At 39.1% G+C, this 18,333-nt stretch overlaps 1 protein-coding gene across 1 annotated transcript in view; it reads right to left on the minus strand.

Annotated features, from left to right (window-relative positions):
• The window catches only part of PLEKHG7 (pleckstrin homology and RhoGEF domain containing G7), a 29,149-nt gene extending 15,240 nt beyond the window's left edge, over nucleotides 1–13,909 (minus strand). Inside the window, exons 1-6 of the mRNA XM_058805941.1 lie at nucleotides 13,455–13,909; nucleotides 6,534–6,661; nucleotides 5,248–5,288; nucleotides 3,630–3,725; nucleotides 2,464–2,613; nucleotides 368–463 (exon numbers count right to left, since the gene is read on the minus strand). Of these exons, the coding sequence (XP_058661924.1) occupies nucleotides 368–463; nucleotides 2,464–2,613; nucleotides 3,630–3,725; nucleotides 5,248–5,288; nucleotides 6,534–6,661; nucleotides 13,455–13,909 (966 nt within the window). The remainder of the gene's footprint in view (nucleotides 1–367; nucleotides 464–2,463; nucleotides 2,614–3,629; nucleotides 3,726–5,247; nucleotides 5,289–6,533; nucleotides 6,662–13,454) is intronic.
• Nucleotides 13,910–18,333: the final 4,424 nt, after the last annotated feature.

Consider the following 18,333-nt stretch of genomic DNA (forward strand, 5'->3'; position numbering starts at 1 on the left):
TGTAATTATTTTGCCATGCTTTCTGTTTTGGTGTAGGGATTGGGTAGTTTCTCTTCATCTCTTTTAAAAGGTTGCTGCTTATGAGAATTAGTCTCAAACTTGTGTTTGCTTCAGGAACAACTGCCAAATGAGCTCTCCCCCATGTTTAAAATGCCATGTATCTTTGGCCGGAGATACAAGAGGATGATTTGCACTTGTGGTATTTGACTCTCACTGATATACCACATAGAAAAGAGGAAAAGGTGGATTGTTTGAACAAAGTTCCAGATGTGAGCATTGAAACTAAATAGAAGCTTTTGGTTTGTTGTATTATTTTACTGGGCTGATTGATTTCTGATCTAAGTAACAGTTCTCTTTTTCTACTCACCTTGTTTAACTCCTCTAAGTTTGCAAAAAGTCTCCACAAATCCACATCCAAGAGAAATTCATTACTCTGGAGGTATTTTAGAGTGTTCATAAATATCTTTAAAATCAAAACAAATCCATGTTAATTACTGTTTGTGCCAATTAAATAATTTTTTATTCCATTCTGAAAATAATATTTTAACTCAAATTAATGAAAGGATTATTTGATTTAGGGAGGGCAGAAGATGGCATTGTGAGAAAAGTTTCCTGATCTGGCTGAAGGTTAAATATTGGGTTTTGTGCAGAAGAGGGTATGAATGGTGTCTCTGGGGTTTCTCTGTGGTTACCATGGAGGCAGCTGTGTCCCTGCTGTGCCCTTGGGCAGCAGAGGGGCAAATGAGCCCCCTGCAGATCCCTGTGTGAAGGACTCAGTAACATCAGAGTCACAGTTACAGATTTCTCTGACCTTTCTCAATGCTCTCCTTCCTACCCCATGCAACTGCTGCTATCTAAATTGTTTAGAGTTACTATGAGGAAAAAAGATATTCTTGGATTAAGGTAAGTAGCAGTCCTGTGGAGATTTTTAATCTCTTTGGATTGTTTTATTAGCCTGTATTCAGTGAATACTGCGTGTGTATTTATTGGCTGTTTAAGATTTTACATTTTTTAAGCTGATTGAGCTGTACTGAATCTGACCTAAATCTGAAAAAGTCTTAAAATTTATAGGTTAACGAGTAGATTTTTTTTTGTTTATGTGTATAAAGCCTAATGAAAAAACCTGTCAGCCAGGTGCCAAGACTGAATAACTAGTGAGAGTGTTTGTTTAGCCTTGTGTAATTCTTCAGTTACCATGACCTGGTTGTCCTGAGAGCTTAAAGTGGATTTATGGTGGTCTAAAAGCTCCCTGTGGAGATTCATTAAAATCAAAGGAATATTTCTGTACTTGGGGGTAACCAGGTATCTTTGAAACTGGTTACCCAAATGCAATGGGTTCTTTGTTTAGCAGGAGAGTTTGGGAAGGTGGCATGGACTGAACAGTTCATCATTCATGGGCCATGCAGGGCTGGCTGAGGCTTCTCTGTGGGCTCCTGCATCAGACTTACAAGGAGCTTGCATGCCTGCTGTTACCATCATTCTTCCCAGTATTCACAACTTTTTAAACTTTTCAGGTTTCTAAACAAAGTGTATGGAAAGAAGGATGCTCTTCTCCTGCCTTGAACCAATAGCTGGTCCTGCTATCCCGTTTTCTGTCCCTTCCTGTTCTGCCCCACCAAGGAGGAATTCAGCCCACTCCTCTATTTATTTCCTTTACTTTGCAGTAGTTCTTGTACTGTTCAGGATAATTTGCCAGTAACATGGAAAATGTTTTACAAATGTTTTTTCTTCGACTTAATAAGAAATCAGGAATTGTCTGTGCCAAGTATGAGAAACATTAAAAGAAAATGTTTGTGGAAGCTTCCCTCCTTTTGAATGGGTACATTAACTTTTGGTGTGTGGTGAATATAAATAGTGCAGCTATTCTTGTAACAGTCTGTAATATTGCTGTCCATATTTCAAGCTCTTAAAATTCACTGGATTGGAGGTAAGACAGAGTTTTTGGGAGTGGAGTTGTTTTCAATATACTTGTTTTCATGTAATATTAAATTACAGGTCTGCTGAATTCTGAGGTTTTCATGCTCCAGTCATGATAATCTAGCCCCAGATCTATATGAAGTTAAATATAATGTTGCAATAACATTAGCGATAATGTTATTAACAATAAAATCATTAGCAATTGGAATAGTCCCGTACAGAAATAAGTGTTTGCAGCATGGCTTCAGTGCAGTGTTTGCTAGAGGACTAATGGAATATCAGTTGAATATCCTGGAAGGCTCTGCAGTCAGATGGTAATTGCAAAGCATTGGATTGCATCACTCAAAAGTCATGTTAAAAGAGATAACATCATAAAGTCAGAAAGGGGAGCTATGGAAACAGGATGAGCAGGCAAGGTGGGAGGTAAAGCAGGTGCTTAAGTCATTCCCCCCCAGACCTCTAATGAGAAGTTTGAGGAGGCTTTGTGTCCATCACAGCAGAACAAATAATGTTTCATTATTTTTGCAAAGTGAAATCTGACATTACCATCTTGAGAACCAGCAAATGATCCAGAAAGTAAGTGCATTCACTTGTGAAAAGTTCCCACACTGCTGCTTCTTTTTTCACTTCTAACTGGCTCTTGACATCTTTCTGCTCAGTCTGTTGCTCATTTAGAAATTCATGCCAAGATTTACTCTATGGATTGAAGAAGAAAGAAAAAATTGTTGCTTCAGGCATTATGAAAGGAACCTATGTCCTATTGACTGTGTAAATTTCATCTACCAGTATTAGCTATTTTTATTCTGAAGGCTTAAAAGTTCCATTAAAATATTTTAAACCCCACCATTCTCCTCTAAAATACTTACAATATAAACTCTGAATTTGAAATCAACACATTGTGATACTTTATGTTTAGGTATGTTGTATCAATTAGTGGGCAGCTTGCAAATGCTAAGGAATGTGATCTGTTGTGCTGCTTTTGGGTGGATGATATCTTCTTATTTTCTGGATGATAAAATCAAGGTAACAAAAGACTTGGTCTTTCTAGTCACTTGGAAATTGTGGTGGCCATGACCACATTATGGGCCTGCTCCAAAGTCAGATGTCCATATATAAATTAGGCACTGGCAGAAGCCCTCAGCAGCTCTGTATGGGGACCTGCACAGAACAGCCTACTGAGAGAAGCAAAAGGTTTGGTCAGAGAGGGGATGGTGTTATGTGGTTAGGGGCCAGAAGCCTTGTTTGTCTGGCAGACAGGCTTTGGTGCCTTTTCTGGAGCCAAACCTTGGTGTTGGCACTGACCTGCATGTGGCTGCCTCTGAACACAGCAATGGGGTGGCTGTGTCCCATTTGGCATCTCTCTGATGCTGTAGATTCTTTCCTCTGCTTTTCTAGCACCTGTAGGTGTTGCTGAGAGGGTTGCCTTGAGACGTTTTTCTGAAGAGGATACCTCCCTGATCTAGGGCAGTCTGGATCCTTGGCAAAATCCAGGTGATTTTGAGGTCCCTTGCTAATCTACACTGACCCTCAGTTTCCCACTTGCCCCTCTATTTGTCATTTTGACAAAAATATACCATATACTTCTGCATTAATTTGACAGAAAGGTCTCATATCCAGATTAATGAACTGAAAAATGTTAGCTTATAAAGAACACAGAATTGCTCCTTCCATCCTTGAGTATCCTTGATACAGTATACTGAACATTTTGATACCTTAAAGCAGAAAATCTCATCTGTGCAGCAGCCTGTGATCTTAACAGTAGAAAGACAACTTTCCAGATCAGATGCTAGCTTCTGTTTGTCTTTACCCTGTGGAATGACAAGAAACCCCCCGATTCATACAGTGTTTTAAAGACTGTTAAGAAGTTTACCCCTCTTGCCCTAATCCTTAAGGATTGCCCTTAAATGAGTGATTTCTCTGTATTTCCAGGCTCTTCTACACAGAGACAAGGCAGTGATGGCAGATTTCTTTGTAGCTGTGGGTGGGGTGTGCAAATGCCTCAGGTTTGGATGTGTAAGACATTGTTAACAGGCAAAGGGCTACCCTTGGAAGATGGAACAAATGAAATGTTTTGCTTCCCTTAGAACTGTCAGAGATAGGGGACAACAGATTCATAGTTGCAATCCTGTCATAGGTATACAAATACATGTTTATTTATTTTTAATTTTTTGAGCTATATATGGAAAAAAGTCCCTTGGTCACCTTCAGAGTAGTGTCTGTAAAGTGAAATTTCAGAAAGTTAAAAGAACAGCAGGAGTTTGTGTGAAGGACCATGATATATATAAAAAAAAGCTTTTGTTTATGCTTTGTTTATTCAGGCCTTGTAAAAAATTTAAGCATTCTTTATCAACTCTAATTTAGTTCTGTGCCAGAGACTTATAAGGTGTTTGCTTAAGTTTTATGTGTTCTCTGGAAGTATATTCCCACTTCATGGATTTCCATTGTCTGAACTTTAGGCACTGAACTCAGGCCAATTTTGAAATATGTGTTTGATTATAATATTTGAAACTTAGAGTTTAAGTTCAGCTCCTAATTTTGAAAGATAGATTGAAATGAGGCAGAAAAAATAATGCAGTTAACATATATGCACACTGAACCCAGTGTAACAGCAAATGAATCTTCATGAATTAAATTTTATGGCATTTAATAGTCTTAGAAATCACTTTTGTCTAAATATCAGATGTTTTTTATTGCAGATTTAAAATATTTTGTTGAATTTAAGAATGCTCAGGTTTAGGTCATGCTCCTTCAAATGCTATGAAACTTACTCTCAAATGAGAGGGAGTTCTTGTACATATAAACCTGAGTACTTGCGTTGGTTCTGTATGCACAAACTATGCTTTGATAAAATTCAAAAAGTACCGAGAAGGGGCTGTTCTTAATTACATGGTTAGGGAGAAAAAGTTGTCAAGACACTTGTATATAATTTTTTGAATGCTGAACAGTACACAGAAAGGAAATTCAGATATATTAGTAAGTAAAAGTTTTCATAAATGGAAAAGACAAGGAATTGTGTTAGACAAGGAAAAATTCACTGAGTTGTGCTTGTGCCAAGGACACCTCTCCTGCCACCACCCACTGGGAAGGGAAGCAGTGGCTCTGACTGTTTTCATGCGCATCACATGCAATGGCTGCACTGGAGCCACCCAGTCTTCATTGCAGGTTAATGTGCAGGCAGTCCCAGGGAGGGCTGAGACACCTCTGAGCTCAGCTCACCTGCTGGCTGCCTTTCTCCAGGGGCAAGAAAGTAAGGAAGCTACTTGTACCCAGGTTAGTTGTGGGAAAAGGCAAGTCAGAGCAAGGAAAAACAAAATGGTAAAAAATACTCACGACTCCTCTTTTGGCAAATGGCCACCTTGATTTTTTGGACTCTGATGGGCAAAACAAGTGTTATCAGTAAGGAAACAAGTAGATAAAAAAGAAAACTATTTTTATATATGCAGCTTGATAGACTATACTCTACTTGGCTCATATTTAATACTTGAGTTTAGGCAGTTTGTACACCAGACTTAAAACCCAATAAGCTTGTTGGGTTCCTCCCAGCAAGAACTGTGACTGACTGTGGTGGGATCCTGGATGGTGCTGAATGCTCCTACTTGTTGCAGGTGATCACTGTGATCCCTATGTGATTCTTTACCTGGGAAAACCATCATAACTCAAGGCAAATTTGAAGATGTTTTAAAGCAAGAATTAGTCTATGCCTTCTCATCATGATAAGTTGGAGTTATGCAGGTATTTAAATCTCCAGTAAACAAACAATCCTATGAGCCCTAATTCTCAGATCTGTCATGGGGCTGGCACAGTGAGGCAAATTTGTAATTTGTGGTCCTTGGTGAGGCACAGGGAAAGCTGGGGATGTAGATTTAGGAGCGCACTGGTGACTTGTGAGGACCTACTGTGTCCAGCTAGAAATCTGCAAAGGTTTTCTTTATGTGGCACCCATCTTCAGGTGTGTCAGCGAATCACAGTCCAAACTTTGTGTTTCTGTATTTTGAAGGTTTAAGAATGGCTGGCTCTGCTGTCATGGAAATGCTGGTTGTGACCTTAGCTAACTTGCTTGTTGAGAAACTTTTGATCTCTGGCCACCAGGATCTCCGTCAATCACACCGTACTATATTCTACAATAGCTATTTGTGGAAATTGCTAGCAGGTCTGCATTTCAGTTTTGGAATATCTTGTGAGCAACCTCTGGCCATGAATTGGATTTGCTGCCCTTGTGATCAGAACACCACTGCAAAGGGCAGCATGGGCTGCTCTTCTCTCTGCTTGAAGCTGTGGAGGTAGGAAATTGTACCTCAGCTGCTTCCAGATGGAGATCCTGGCCTGAGCTCTGGTAGCTTCTAGCCTTGGAGGAGCAATGTGATCTGTGTCCTACCTTCTCATCTACTTGATTTTTGCATTCAACAGTAAAATGCAGGGGGGAAAATAGAAAAGAGGAATTTTAAAACTGGCAATGAAGTCAGTTTGGTGTGGGGTAACACGATCCCCCACAGAGGCTGCACCACCTTATGTTCTCATTGCATATTGCATACATCATCCTCCCTCCCATGCCACATGCACACATGTTCCAGTCCCGCTTTGCTGGGCTCGGAGGAGCAATCCCCGCTGTGTCTGACCTGCAGTGAGCAGGAGGGATGAGCAGGGCAGGTAGTCCATGGCACTGTCTGACACCAGCAGGTCTCCAGGGAACACCTCAAGGTCCGGCAGGCTCACCACCAGGGAGCTGCGCCTGCGCTCGGCTGGTCTGTGCGACACAACAACAACAGCAAATGTCATCTCTGTCCATGGAGGCTGCAGGGAACTCCTGCTGAGCCAGGGGGGAATCAGCTAAAAAACCAAAGCACAGCAGCTATGACATCATGTGCTGAAAGAACAATGAGCAGAAAATTTCAGTGACAGCAAATACCTACTTGAGTTTCAAACTCCACATTGTTGCTGAGATCAAAGTTCTTATGGTCATGGCTTGCCTCAGATAATAAGCAGTTAGAGCATTTAAATATTGAAAATTCCTGGTTTCTCCTGAGGTTAGACAAAAAGTGAATGAGGATTTTAGAATCTATGTTTTGGCAGTGGAATTTAATGGAGCAATTAAATACTGTTTTTAGCTGACATGTGTCTTGTTACTTTTAACCTTCCTGTAGCTCAGGTGATTTCAAGAAAAGACAGCACACTAGTGACACAGTTAAAATGTTGGGTTTTAAAAAATTATTTAACCTTTTGGCTAGTTTGTACTATTTTCTTTCTAAGTATTTCTGGCATTTTTTTCTTGCTATTTAAAATATTTTGAATGTAACATGACTCAGTGGTCCTACTGATCAAAAAATGTATCTTTCCAACTATTGTTGTTCCTAATGGAGAGCATTGTCCAGAATCCAGATCCATGAAGAAAAGTGGCACAGGCATTCTGTATCCAGCAGCATGTTTGTGCCACAGGCTGTTTGCATTCACATACAGAAACTGGTTGGTGCATGTTAAAAACCTTTTCTATTTTGTTAATATCACACTGATATCTAATGAATTGTGTTAGCATGTGCTGCAGAGGAACTGCTGTCTGCTGCTGTGCTGCCTCCAGTACATGAATGCTGCATTAGGGCTCAAAGGGTCAGTAATTCAGTAGCTGAGGGAGGAGGCACAAAGTACATGCACATTTATAAAAATTCTGTTTTTCAGTCATCACTTATTGTGAATGTTATTTTTGACCAGTTAAGCATGATTCGTACTGAGATCTTTTTTTGTCTAGGCAGTTATCTTACTGTGAATTTCTAGCCACTTGCCACACTTGGTGTGAAACCTGGCAGGTATATTTTTTCCTTTAAGTCCATGAATAGTTACTTGACAGCTTATCAGCTGACAGATGAGCTCTGAGGTGGAGCACTGGGATTTGATATGTATGGTAAGACAAGGAGAGTGTGCCTTTTTTATGACCTGACAGTGACACTGCTTGCAATTGCCTTAACTAAGCAATTGAATGGTCAAGATGAGAGCTGCTCCTAGCGAGAGAGGTCTGCAGTCTATCAGATGGGCCAGGCATAGGAGTTCAACACTTGAGCCATGGACATATAAGGGCTTAAAAACTACATCTTGAGGAGGTTACAGTGTGAAATGCAGGAGTTCTTTGGAAGTTTCTCTGCTAGTCCTACTGAATGGAGAACATGGAATTTATTTATTTGGCTTTAGAGTTTACAATGAAACTCTGTGGTTTCTCATGAAATTGGACCCTCAGTATGTGGTTGAGAGCTTTAATGGGTGGGGGGTCTGTTCCCTGGCTGTCTGCAAGCCCATACCACTGCAAGGGAGAGAGAGGAGTGCTCCTCTCAGGAGTGCCTCCCTGAGACATGCACTGAGTGCTACCCAATGCAACTTTTCAGTGTTGGTAATGATTGTATTAAGATGCCACTGAACCCTCTAGTGATTCCATGGTGCAATCTTTTGGGCAGGTAGGCTATTATATAAGTCAGGTGCTGCAATATAGTACAAGGATAATCCTCAAAGGTGTTATTACTGTACCAGGAAATTCAGGAGGTTTACTTCAGGTTGGCTTCACAGTAAAATTTTGCCAGTGTATTATTGATCTTTAAAGCATCTAGCCTACTTCTATTTTCACAATGTATTTGAAGCTGCAGGCTAGTGGCTTATGAAGACTAATAATGGAAGCACAGAGTCACTATAACTGAATTAAATGACATTATTTATCCGGATCAAAAAGGCCTTCAACTTCAGGCACACACATGGCTAAACAAGCTCTTTGCACAGGTGCATGAGCCTGTGAAATGTGGGGGCATGGCAGGACCACTCAGGTGTCTGTCTACAATTTTCCTTTGCAATCCCATGGGCCTGGGCTGCTTAATGGCTTGCTTCAGAGATGGAAGGACAGGTATCTGTGGTTTCCTGGTCTATGCTTCTGCTGGTTTTCCTTTTTTTTTTTTTTTTTTTTTTTTTTTTTTTTGTTTTGTTTTGTTTTGTTTTGGATTTTTTGGTTTTTTTTTTTGTTTTTTTTTTTTTTTTTTTTTTCCTGGAGAAATTAAATTACTAAAGTTCTGTGTAGTTAAATTTACTAGGTTTTAAGTCTGAAATATCTTAGCACCTTCTCATGCATTCAGACTCTGTGGCTTTGCCTTTTTCTTTATTTTTTGTTTGTTTCACTTATTGGAGACAGAGGACTACAGTCATGGAATGAAAGAAATGCTGGTGCTTTAGGGACAAACTCAGGCATTTGAATTATTACAGATGATATCTCCCCATTCTTAAAATCCACTTTTTTTTTTTTTTAAACATGATTATGTCATAGATTTAGATGGGGAAAGTTATAGAAAATTATTAAAGACATTGAAGCAGATCATGGTCTGGCAAAATAAATATCCTGAGTTTGTATTTATTTCTAAGGCACAGGAAGTGTGTTTATATGTCCCTAATCTTAGCCTGACTAGCCATCCCGGGGAACAGACATCTATACAGATCACCTCACTTAAACAGCAGATATATTACTTAAAGAACTATCCACTAGATGTGAATAAAAGCAACAGAGGATATATTTTATAATATAATTTATAATTTATAATTTTATAATATAATTTATAGATAATATTTACTGAGGTAAATATTGTAGGGTGCTCACAGTACTGAGGAAATTGCCAGGCAGTGACACTCTTTTCCAAGCTGCTCAGGGAGGGTGTTTGGACGCCCTGATTCAAAAAGTTAGCATGGAACATGACCTATTGCGAAAAGTAAACTATTTCTGTGATTGCATGAGAAGTTAGGTTTAGTGTAATTGATGCCATTCTGTGCAATGTGCTCCAGGATGACCCTGCTTGAGCAGAGAGGCTGTAACAGAGAAGCCACTGTGGTCCTTCCCAACCTTACCCACTCTGTGATTCTGTGATGCTGTGACACTTTACAGCTGTGTGAGTCATTAAAAGAGGAATGGGAGTATTTCAAGATAGATGAGCCCAGCTCCTTCAAGGCATTGAATATGAGCTGTCTTGGCAGTTACTGTGAAGGCTCTTCATTAGCTGATTTGCTGTAGGAAATAGTGCAGCGCAGTTTTCCACCCAGCCTCTGATAATGCTGAATAGTGCAAGGAGAAAAGGAGATCAGAGTAAACTTGAGGTTTTGTTTTATCAATGTTTTCTTTCATGGCAGTGTTGGTTTGGCATCTCACCTTCTCTCCACCACATGTATTTCTATCTGTGCTGCCCCTCTTGCCCTTTTTGTTTATTTATTTTGGATGATTCTTTATAAACAGCATCAGCTCAGCAAGTTGCCATGCTGACAGGGATGTGCTGGCATTCTTGACTGAGGACTGTGTGGGAGAAGGCTGTTCAAAATGAGTATGAGTGCATTAAAGATGTTTTTTGAGAGTACAGCTTGGCAGTGTGGAGAAGAGATGTTCATTAAAACTGAAGGACAAAGGCATGATTTTACCCAGGACAATATGCAAGTCAGTCTTGGAGAAGAGGTGCCAACTGCCCTAATGTGCTTCTAGATGGAGAAAATAATCTGACATGTGAACAGTTTTTGCTGACTGTGATAAGAAGGGATTAGCTGTTAAGAAGTTAGACTAATGATCTTAATGAAGGAGGAGCTGAGCACAGGCTTAACTCAGACCTTGGACCAAATTAGATTTGACAAAAATGTTTAAAGCAGAAACTGGTGAATTTTAAAATACATTTTTGCACATTCTAATATTTATCCAGATAGAATTCATAATACATCATCCCAACCACCTTTTGACAGTTTTTCCAGCTGGTTCCTATGGAAAAATCTTGGTTTGTTTCCTTGGGTTGTGGTTTCTTGATTTTAAAAGGTGTCTGGATAGAAGTCCAAAGCCAATACCCTAGCTGGCATATATTTACTTCCTGAAGCCACTGTAGGCAAACAGCACTAAGAGAAGGTGTCTACACTAAATGTTCAGTGTTCTCCTATTAAACCATTGGTAGATGGTTTCAGTATCTTCAATTTCCCCCCTGAAGTTGGTTACATATCACAAAAATCTTCATGCTGACAGTGAGATATGTTTATGTATTCCTTGTTTGAGTTGGATCAGACCAGACTTTTCCCACAAAAAGTGTAGATTAACTTGTTTTCACGTCCAGATAAAAAAGGTGTTTCCCTCCCCTTCTCTCTCCATCTCCATTGTAAATTCAAAATGCTAAAGGGTGGGTTGGAAATTGCACCAGTTCAGAATATCCAGGTGGTCTCTTCTTCAGTGAACATGTAATTTCAAAGGCATGCACACATCTCTTGAATCTCCTCTAGTGAACTGCACTGTGTAAGGACTCCTAGACTTTACCAGTCTGCTCCAAACTGCCCAGTCTCAAACATCCTTGAGGGGACCATGCAGTAAAGAGAGCACTACTCCATTAATGAGAGAGGGGTCAGTATTAACAGAGGAACTATCTACTGCTTCCTTGTTGTGTGGGGAGAAAATAAAACTTCCCTTCTGTAAACATTTGAACATCTTAAGGAAACATATCTTAATAAAAATAATTTCTAATAGCACTTTTACTTTATGATAATTGTTTAGAAGACCTTGACACAATTCACTGCACAGGTATATGGTATACAATGCCCTAACTTGTAAAATCCACATATTAATCCACGTATTCTATGTACTCTTCTTAGTTTGTAGGATTAATAATCCCTCTCTCCAGTAGCAGTCCTAGATCTTCTTTGCTTATGTATAAGAACAATATTGAGCTGTTCTCCTACCTCCTTTGCTCCCTTTTCCCTTCTACAAACTTTTGAAGAATGTCACTCAAGATTATGAGATATTTCACATTCCTCAAGCTGAAGTTTGACCCTGCTAAGCCAAGCGACCAGACCTTTTGGCAGTTGGTTCCAGGTGCAAAGCTCCCCGATGATCCGGATGAAATATTGTGTGAAATGTAGCTAAACATGCTAGGGAGAGAGCCACCTTTGAAAGAAAATCTCATTAGAAAGTTTAGTGAGCTGGTGACAAGCATTTCACCTAGCAAATCTACAAATTAAGGTTGAGGTATGTATACATGACTCAATGTTCAGTTTTGTCCTAGAGTGAAACAAATTCATTAAAAATGTAGGAGAGTCAAGCTTAGAATCAGATAAAATAAATATGTGCATACCTTTGCATGGGCAGTCCACTCTCCTGAAAGAAAGTGAATATTCTTAGTTAGTTGGTGAGAAAGCAAGAAAGCAATCTGACTTTTTGTGAAAAAGGAGCTTATTTGTAAAGGGAAATGTACTAATAATAGTGTAATAGGCTTGGGTGTAGGCTAATTAATTTCACTGTTGTGGAGCAAGGAGAACTGATTTGATATCCAGAATGTTTTCTATATTTGAAGGGGGTGCCGGGAGGAGGAAAATAGCTTTTGGTTTATAGTGCAAAGCTAATGGCTAGTGAAGAACTCTACACCTATTTGACACCATCCACCCTCAGGAAAATGTGTGTGTAGGTGCTTTGCATAAGGACAGAGCTGAGCATGTGTGCCTCTGCACACAGGGGAAGGTCTTTGAGAGCAGATCCATAGTACACCTAGCTTGTACAGAAATTCTCTCCTTTTGTCCTTGTGGAGAATTTAATTGTAGTTTCCTGCCCTTGAAAGATGCAGAGCTGGCTCCTCCCTTGCTTATTTCTCTTTACTGATTCTGACACTCACTGGGCCAGGGTTTCTTTTTTTTCAGAGGACATTGCACAATTGCTTCTTTGTTTATGGAGCTGGACATAAAAAGGGAGGGGGGCCACTGAGTGGCAGAGCTAGGTAAGCTGAAATAAATAAAGGGAATTGTACCTCTTCCTTTGGTAGCAGCAGACCTTGAATTTGACTCAACCAACTTAATTCTTGGTTTTATTAGGGTTAGTAATGCTATTCAGTAAAACAGACAGGAAACTTCCCTGTCTTAGGAATAATCCTGCTGAAGGGTTAAAGAGATAAAGTAAAGGGCTGAAAGAAAATAGCCTTCTAAAAACCAATCCTAAACAGGATCAATTACTTAGTCTTATTCTTCCATATCCACCACCCTGGCCCACCAGAGTGAATGGGCAGAGATGGGAAAGAGTGGCCCTGTACAGGAGTGGACTAAGCTAGCCTGGTCACCGTGAGGAAAGGCTGGAGCTGCTGTCTCTTACTGATCTGGAAAGAAAAATCTCCCTTCCTGTCAAGTGTAGAAGCTGGACTGCTGTATTAGAGGATCACGACCCAACATGCAGTCCAGGTTAAGAACTGGGGTTTTGTTTGTGCATTGGTTTATGATGGACTGACACTGAATATGAAAGACTAAAAAAGAGGTTGCATCCTCCTGTTCCTCTTACCTGGATGCCTGCCCAAAATGTAGGGCTCGGGCGGGGGAGTCTCGTAGGAAGCGTAGCAGAGTTGGCTCTCCAAGAGTTTCTGGGTGGCTCATTGGGACTGTCATTGCTGAGAGAATTCTCTTTGCTGGGAAGCTTTGATCTGAGTAGGTCAGACTCTGGAACTGCTGTAGTTCTCTCAGACTTGGCTTTGGATGACAATAATTTTGCATGGACACAAGAAGGCAGTGATAATGAAGAAATTGTAACGCACCGAGGCGGACTCTTACAAATGTGGTGGAGAGAGCCAGCGTATTCCTTTTGATTTCCCAGCTGAGCTGTGTAAGAACAGTCCTGAAATGACAGTGCTTGTGAGGCAGAGGCCATCCTGAGGCGCCTTAAAGTTGGAGAAGTGGAAATTCTGGCCCGAGCGTGGCGGTCGAACTGGAAAGGTGCATGGTGGATCCCATTGCACTCCTCTGCAGGAAGCCTCAGAAGTGAAGACTCTGTGTAACCTTGTTGGAGAATGTAGTCCCCAGGAGGCGAGGTGGTGTCCATGAAAACTGGTACTGTCTGCACCTCAGAGGAACTGAAGACATCTTCAGGGCTGCTGCTTTCAGACCAAGCAGCATTTTCCTTATGGAGATCATCTTCCCTGTCTAGAGGTTCCACGCTGGTGCAGGTTTCTTTGACCAGGTCTGGGGAATAATCAGAGCTTGGTTGTTGCATTCTTAATTTGCAGCATGAAGATTTATACCTATGTGTACCTAGGAAACATGATCAGAAACAGTCCTTACAAACTTGCTATATGAATTTTTAAATGGGAAAATATGCAAATGGAAAAATATCCAAACAAAACAAGGCAGATATGTGCGCTAGCACAGAAATGATTACCTTTGCATTGTATCCTGCTCAAATGCAGGTTTTGAGAGGTTCAGGACCCAATTTTGGCAAGCTGATTAAACAGCTGCTAACTTGGAGTGTGCCAGCAGAGTGAGCACCAGTCAGTAGAACTAATTAGATGGTGAAGAGTAACTGAGTTCAGCAGCTCTGCTCCTCTGGCACTGCCGCTGCCTGATTTCCGCTGCCACTCCCCCATCGATAAATGGGATTGTAGCGCTGCTGTAGGTGGGATAAGAATGAAGTGACTTGCTCTCACACTTGCTGCAAAATTCTTTGTGTATAAGTACTAATTTCTTGATGAATTCTTAAGCAAATACAAATTTAATACTTAAGTAAGGTATGTCTCATCACTCTTGCTTTCTTTTCAGCCTAAAAGGACTTTGTAGTACACATGATGTATATGTTGTAATCAAATAATGAAAAAAATTATTTATCTTAGTAACTTATCTGTTGATTCATCAGTAAAAAGTCTTATGTTCTTTGATTCATGAAGCTTTAACATATTTTCATGTTTAGTCTTACTAAAACTGGACTGACATTTCAAGTAATAAGATTATGAATTCAACCTCTAACTTCTTTGCTAAGTGGAATCTTAAATATGTTCATGATTGCTAGCTTATTTGGGGAACTGTCATTTATTAGAATTAGTTTATTCAAACCTATGTTGAATTTCTTGAATTATTGAATATCACACATTGATTATCCTTTTAAAAATCTAATTATATAGTTCCATCAGATTGATTTACAAAGTGATTAGAAAAAGTTAATTTATCAAGTCTGCCAGTCAAAGTATTGCTTTTCCAAAACCTTCAGAAGATGATCATTCAGATTCTAACAGAGAGAAAAGCATATCTACATGATAGAAATGGCTTCTTTCACAACTCTAGAGAACAGCCACAAATATATTAGCATCTATTAATTTCTCTCTAGTGGATAAGAACTAATTAACACATATGCTTATTAAAAATCTCTTTTAATATGCTGCAGAATGATAAAGAAAAACTGTTACTATTTTCCTCTTTTGAAAGAAGATATTGCATACCATTGCTCTGAGATTTGCTGTTATTGCTTTTTAATATTTCAAGACATTTATTTTGTGATGTGTAATCACGTCTCACTGATTGTTGTTTGGCAATCATTCTCACTGTTTTTTAAAATTTTTTTTTAATTATTTTTTCTTGGTAATCCTCTCTTCTCCAGGCAGAATTTTGCAAGCTGGCATGCAGTTTCCAGATATTCATGTGAATAGTGATCTGTTGCACAAGCAGAAAAGTTTAAAGACATCTTTTTGTGGAAGTTTTAAAAATAGGACCATTTTTTGCTTTTCAGTTTAGCAAGCTTTATTTTAAAGAAGTAAAAATTTACATATTTATTTTTGGGTATTTCCTTTTGTGAATAGAATTTCTCTGCAGTAAAATATTCGCAAAAACAATAAATACATCATTTTAAAAAGTGCAGAAATACACCATGTACATGCAGAAAAAATATATGATCAAACTTACCAAGATAGCCAATTGAATATGTCACATCCTTTTGAATCAAATTTCCAACAAGTCCTTGATTAATTGATAGACAGTCTTAACAGTAGCATTTTGTCTCTTAAAGCCTCCTTACTGAATGCTGGTATGGGGAACATGCTTTTTCTTGTAGATTTATTTCCAGGGGATTTGTTCATGAGGAAGTGGCTTCAGGACCAATGCCCCTAAACAAAGGTAACATGATCCATTGGATTAAATGTCCTGCCTTTTATATTTCTGGACTTTTCACGTTGCAAAAATTTGGGAAGACAGATCTCATGCAAGCATATAATAATTTGCAAGAGCAGATAAAATGCACCCACTCCTCCAACAATCTTTTTTTCCTCCCTCTTGTCTTCATTCATTCATTCATTCATTCATTCATTCATTCATTCATTCAGCTGGATCTAACTATGCATTGCTCATCTTTCATGGAAGTATAATAGTTGTCTATCCCTTGTTTATATTATTTATGATTAGTTTTTAATTTTAACAAGTGTGCTAAATAGTTAAGTAATTTTGAACACGGACTTTAGTACCAGAATATTTGAGAATTCATCCAAACATTGATAATTCATTGTTTTGTTGTATTGTAGAACTGATTGAAAAATACCAGACTTGATTAAAGCATTTTTTGGTAATATGAATTGAAAGTGAAACCTGGGAAAAGATGATTTATTTGATAGATAACTTGTGAGGAAGCACTAACGTCAACAAATGTTTAACTCTCTTGTGTAATTAAGGCACATTTTAAGAGGGCTTAGTGAACTTGAAATGTTTGCTTGAAATGTAGAAACCATTGCAGTACAATGCTTTCAATTTCTGTAAAGGTTTTTTTGTCAAAACTCATCCACAAACCAAATCAAGATATCCCTAAACTGGTGTAAGTGCCTTTGATTTTATATAGCACTGGATGTGACTGTGGATTGAGGGAGGATTATTCTGAGAGAAAAAGTGAGAAAACAAACTAAGATTTTTGGCTTCAATTTGTTTTTCTTCTGTAGATCACATGAAAATATGATCTACACAAGAAAAACAAATCGAAGCCAAAAATACTCCTTAATTATTGCTATTAAAAGAAAATATTTTTAAAATGCTATGAAGTTTCCCATTGAAAGATAATTGCCTTTGAAAGGATTTAGGAACATTTGCTCAGCCAGTGATACTGGATGGAGCAAAGGCCACAAATTTACAATAGAAAAGGTACCTCATTTTGAAGAAAAAAAAAAGCTAAAAATTAAAGATTGGAATTGATACAGAAATAGCCCTTCCTGAACTGCAGGGCACTGTATTGTTTTGCAAATTGATTTTAGTGGGTACAAATATGAGCATTTGGAAAGCATGTTATTAAGGGGGAAAAAAGTTGCTATTTTGAAAGAAATAGTCTATGCTTGCATAGTATAAACAAAGCTCCCTGAACCCAAAACCAATTGCAAACTGGATAGCATTTAATTTTAAAAAAAGCTATTCCAGGGAGTAATGAAAGATGTTATTCACAATTCACTTATATATTACTTTAAAGGCAGCTTTGTTACAGGGGAGTAGAATAAAGTGATAGAATTGGACTAATGTAGAGTCAAACACCAACAACATTTCATGGTGTCTGTGTAATTATTGTCTGAGCAGCAGAGCTTCAAAGCAGAAGGAATTAGGCTTTTGAAAGGTTATCCTCAACAGAAAATCACAAACAAACAACAAATCCAAGGGAAATCAAACACAAAGGCTGACATTAACTGCTAAACACCGGGAAATGCCACAGTTCAGCCTGTGTCATTGAGGCTGTGTCATTGAGCTGCTGCTTTTTCCTGTGCATTATCTCACAGGCTGAAGTGAGATGCCTGAAGTCCCTCAAGCAGAATCTATCAGATGTAATTACCTCACACAGATATAAACCTGGGTATGTGTTCACTATTTCTCACCAATATGTCTGTAGCCAGTGACAAATTTGTGGTTATCAGGTGGATATAAGAATGCATTCAAATGATGACTGAGAGGACTGGTAAAATAAAAGTCATATCTCCATCATCTCAAGAGCCACAAAGAACTCTGTAAGGGGATCTCAGATCTGGAATAGAGACTGAATGCTCATGTGGAGGAGTATAAAAAATATGTCTGGACACAGCAAATTAACACATCTTTTCCTAGAAATATGAAATCCAAGTGGAATGTGAAATGGAAGCATGAAGTCCTGTCTCTATTGGAGACCAGTAGCTGAGATTTCAGAGCTGGCCTCCAGTTGGGACCACTTGAGATTTACAGGTAATATTCTCCTGTCTCTCAAGTCTTGCAGCCACTGCTGACACCTCCTGCCATGCTGGTCTGTTGCTGTTACATTCATTTTTGGCAGGCTGCACAAGGTCCCCATAGGTGAATCTCTTATCTTTCCTGTTTCTCTGATAAGCCCTGCCATAGCCTGAGCTCCAAGACTCAGGTAACTATAGCAGAAACATGCTGAGTGTATATGTGCCTATGTATGGAAGGGAAAAAAAAGAGAAGAGAAAATTCCAGAAAAGGACAGCCCTCTGGGCAACCAAAGGATCATCTCAGAGATACAAAAGGGGAAGATGAAAATTAAATCCGTTAACTTCCAGAGACAGAAGGGATAACTGTCTTCTTCCTATGGATTTACAGGTGAAGGGACAGGTATGCCTCATTTCTAAAATGAGTTTTGGATCCAGACACAAAGTTCTGCTTTGCTTGCAGCCCTATACTATCTCCTGACTAAAGAATGAA

This window comes from Ammospiza caudacuta, chromosome 5, assembly GCF_027887145.1.
Source record: "Ammospiza caudacuta isolate bAmmCau1 chromosome 5, bAmmCau1.pri, whole genome shotgun sequence".
In the NCBI taxonomy this organism is placed as follows: domain Eukaryota; kingdom Metazoa; phylum Chordata; class Aves; order Passeriformes; family Passerellidae; genus Ammospiza; species Ammospiza caudacuta.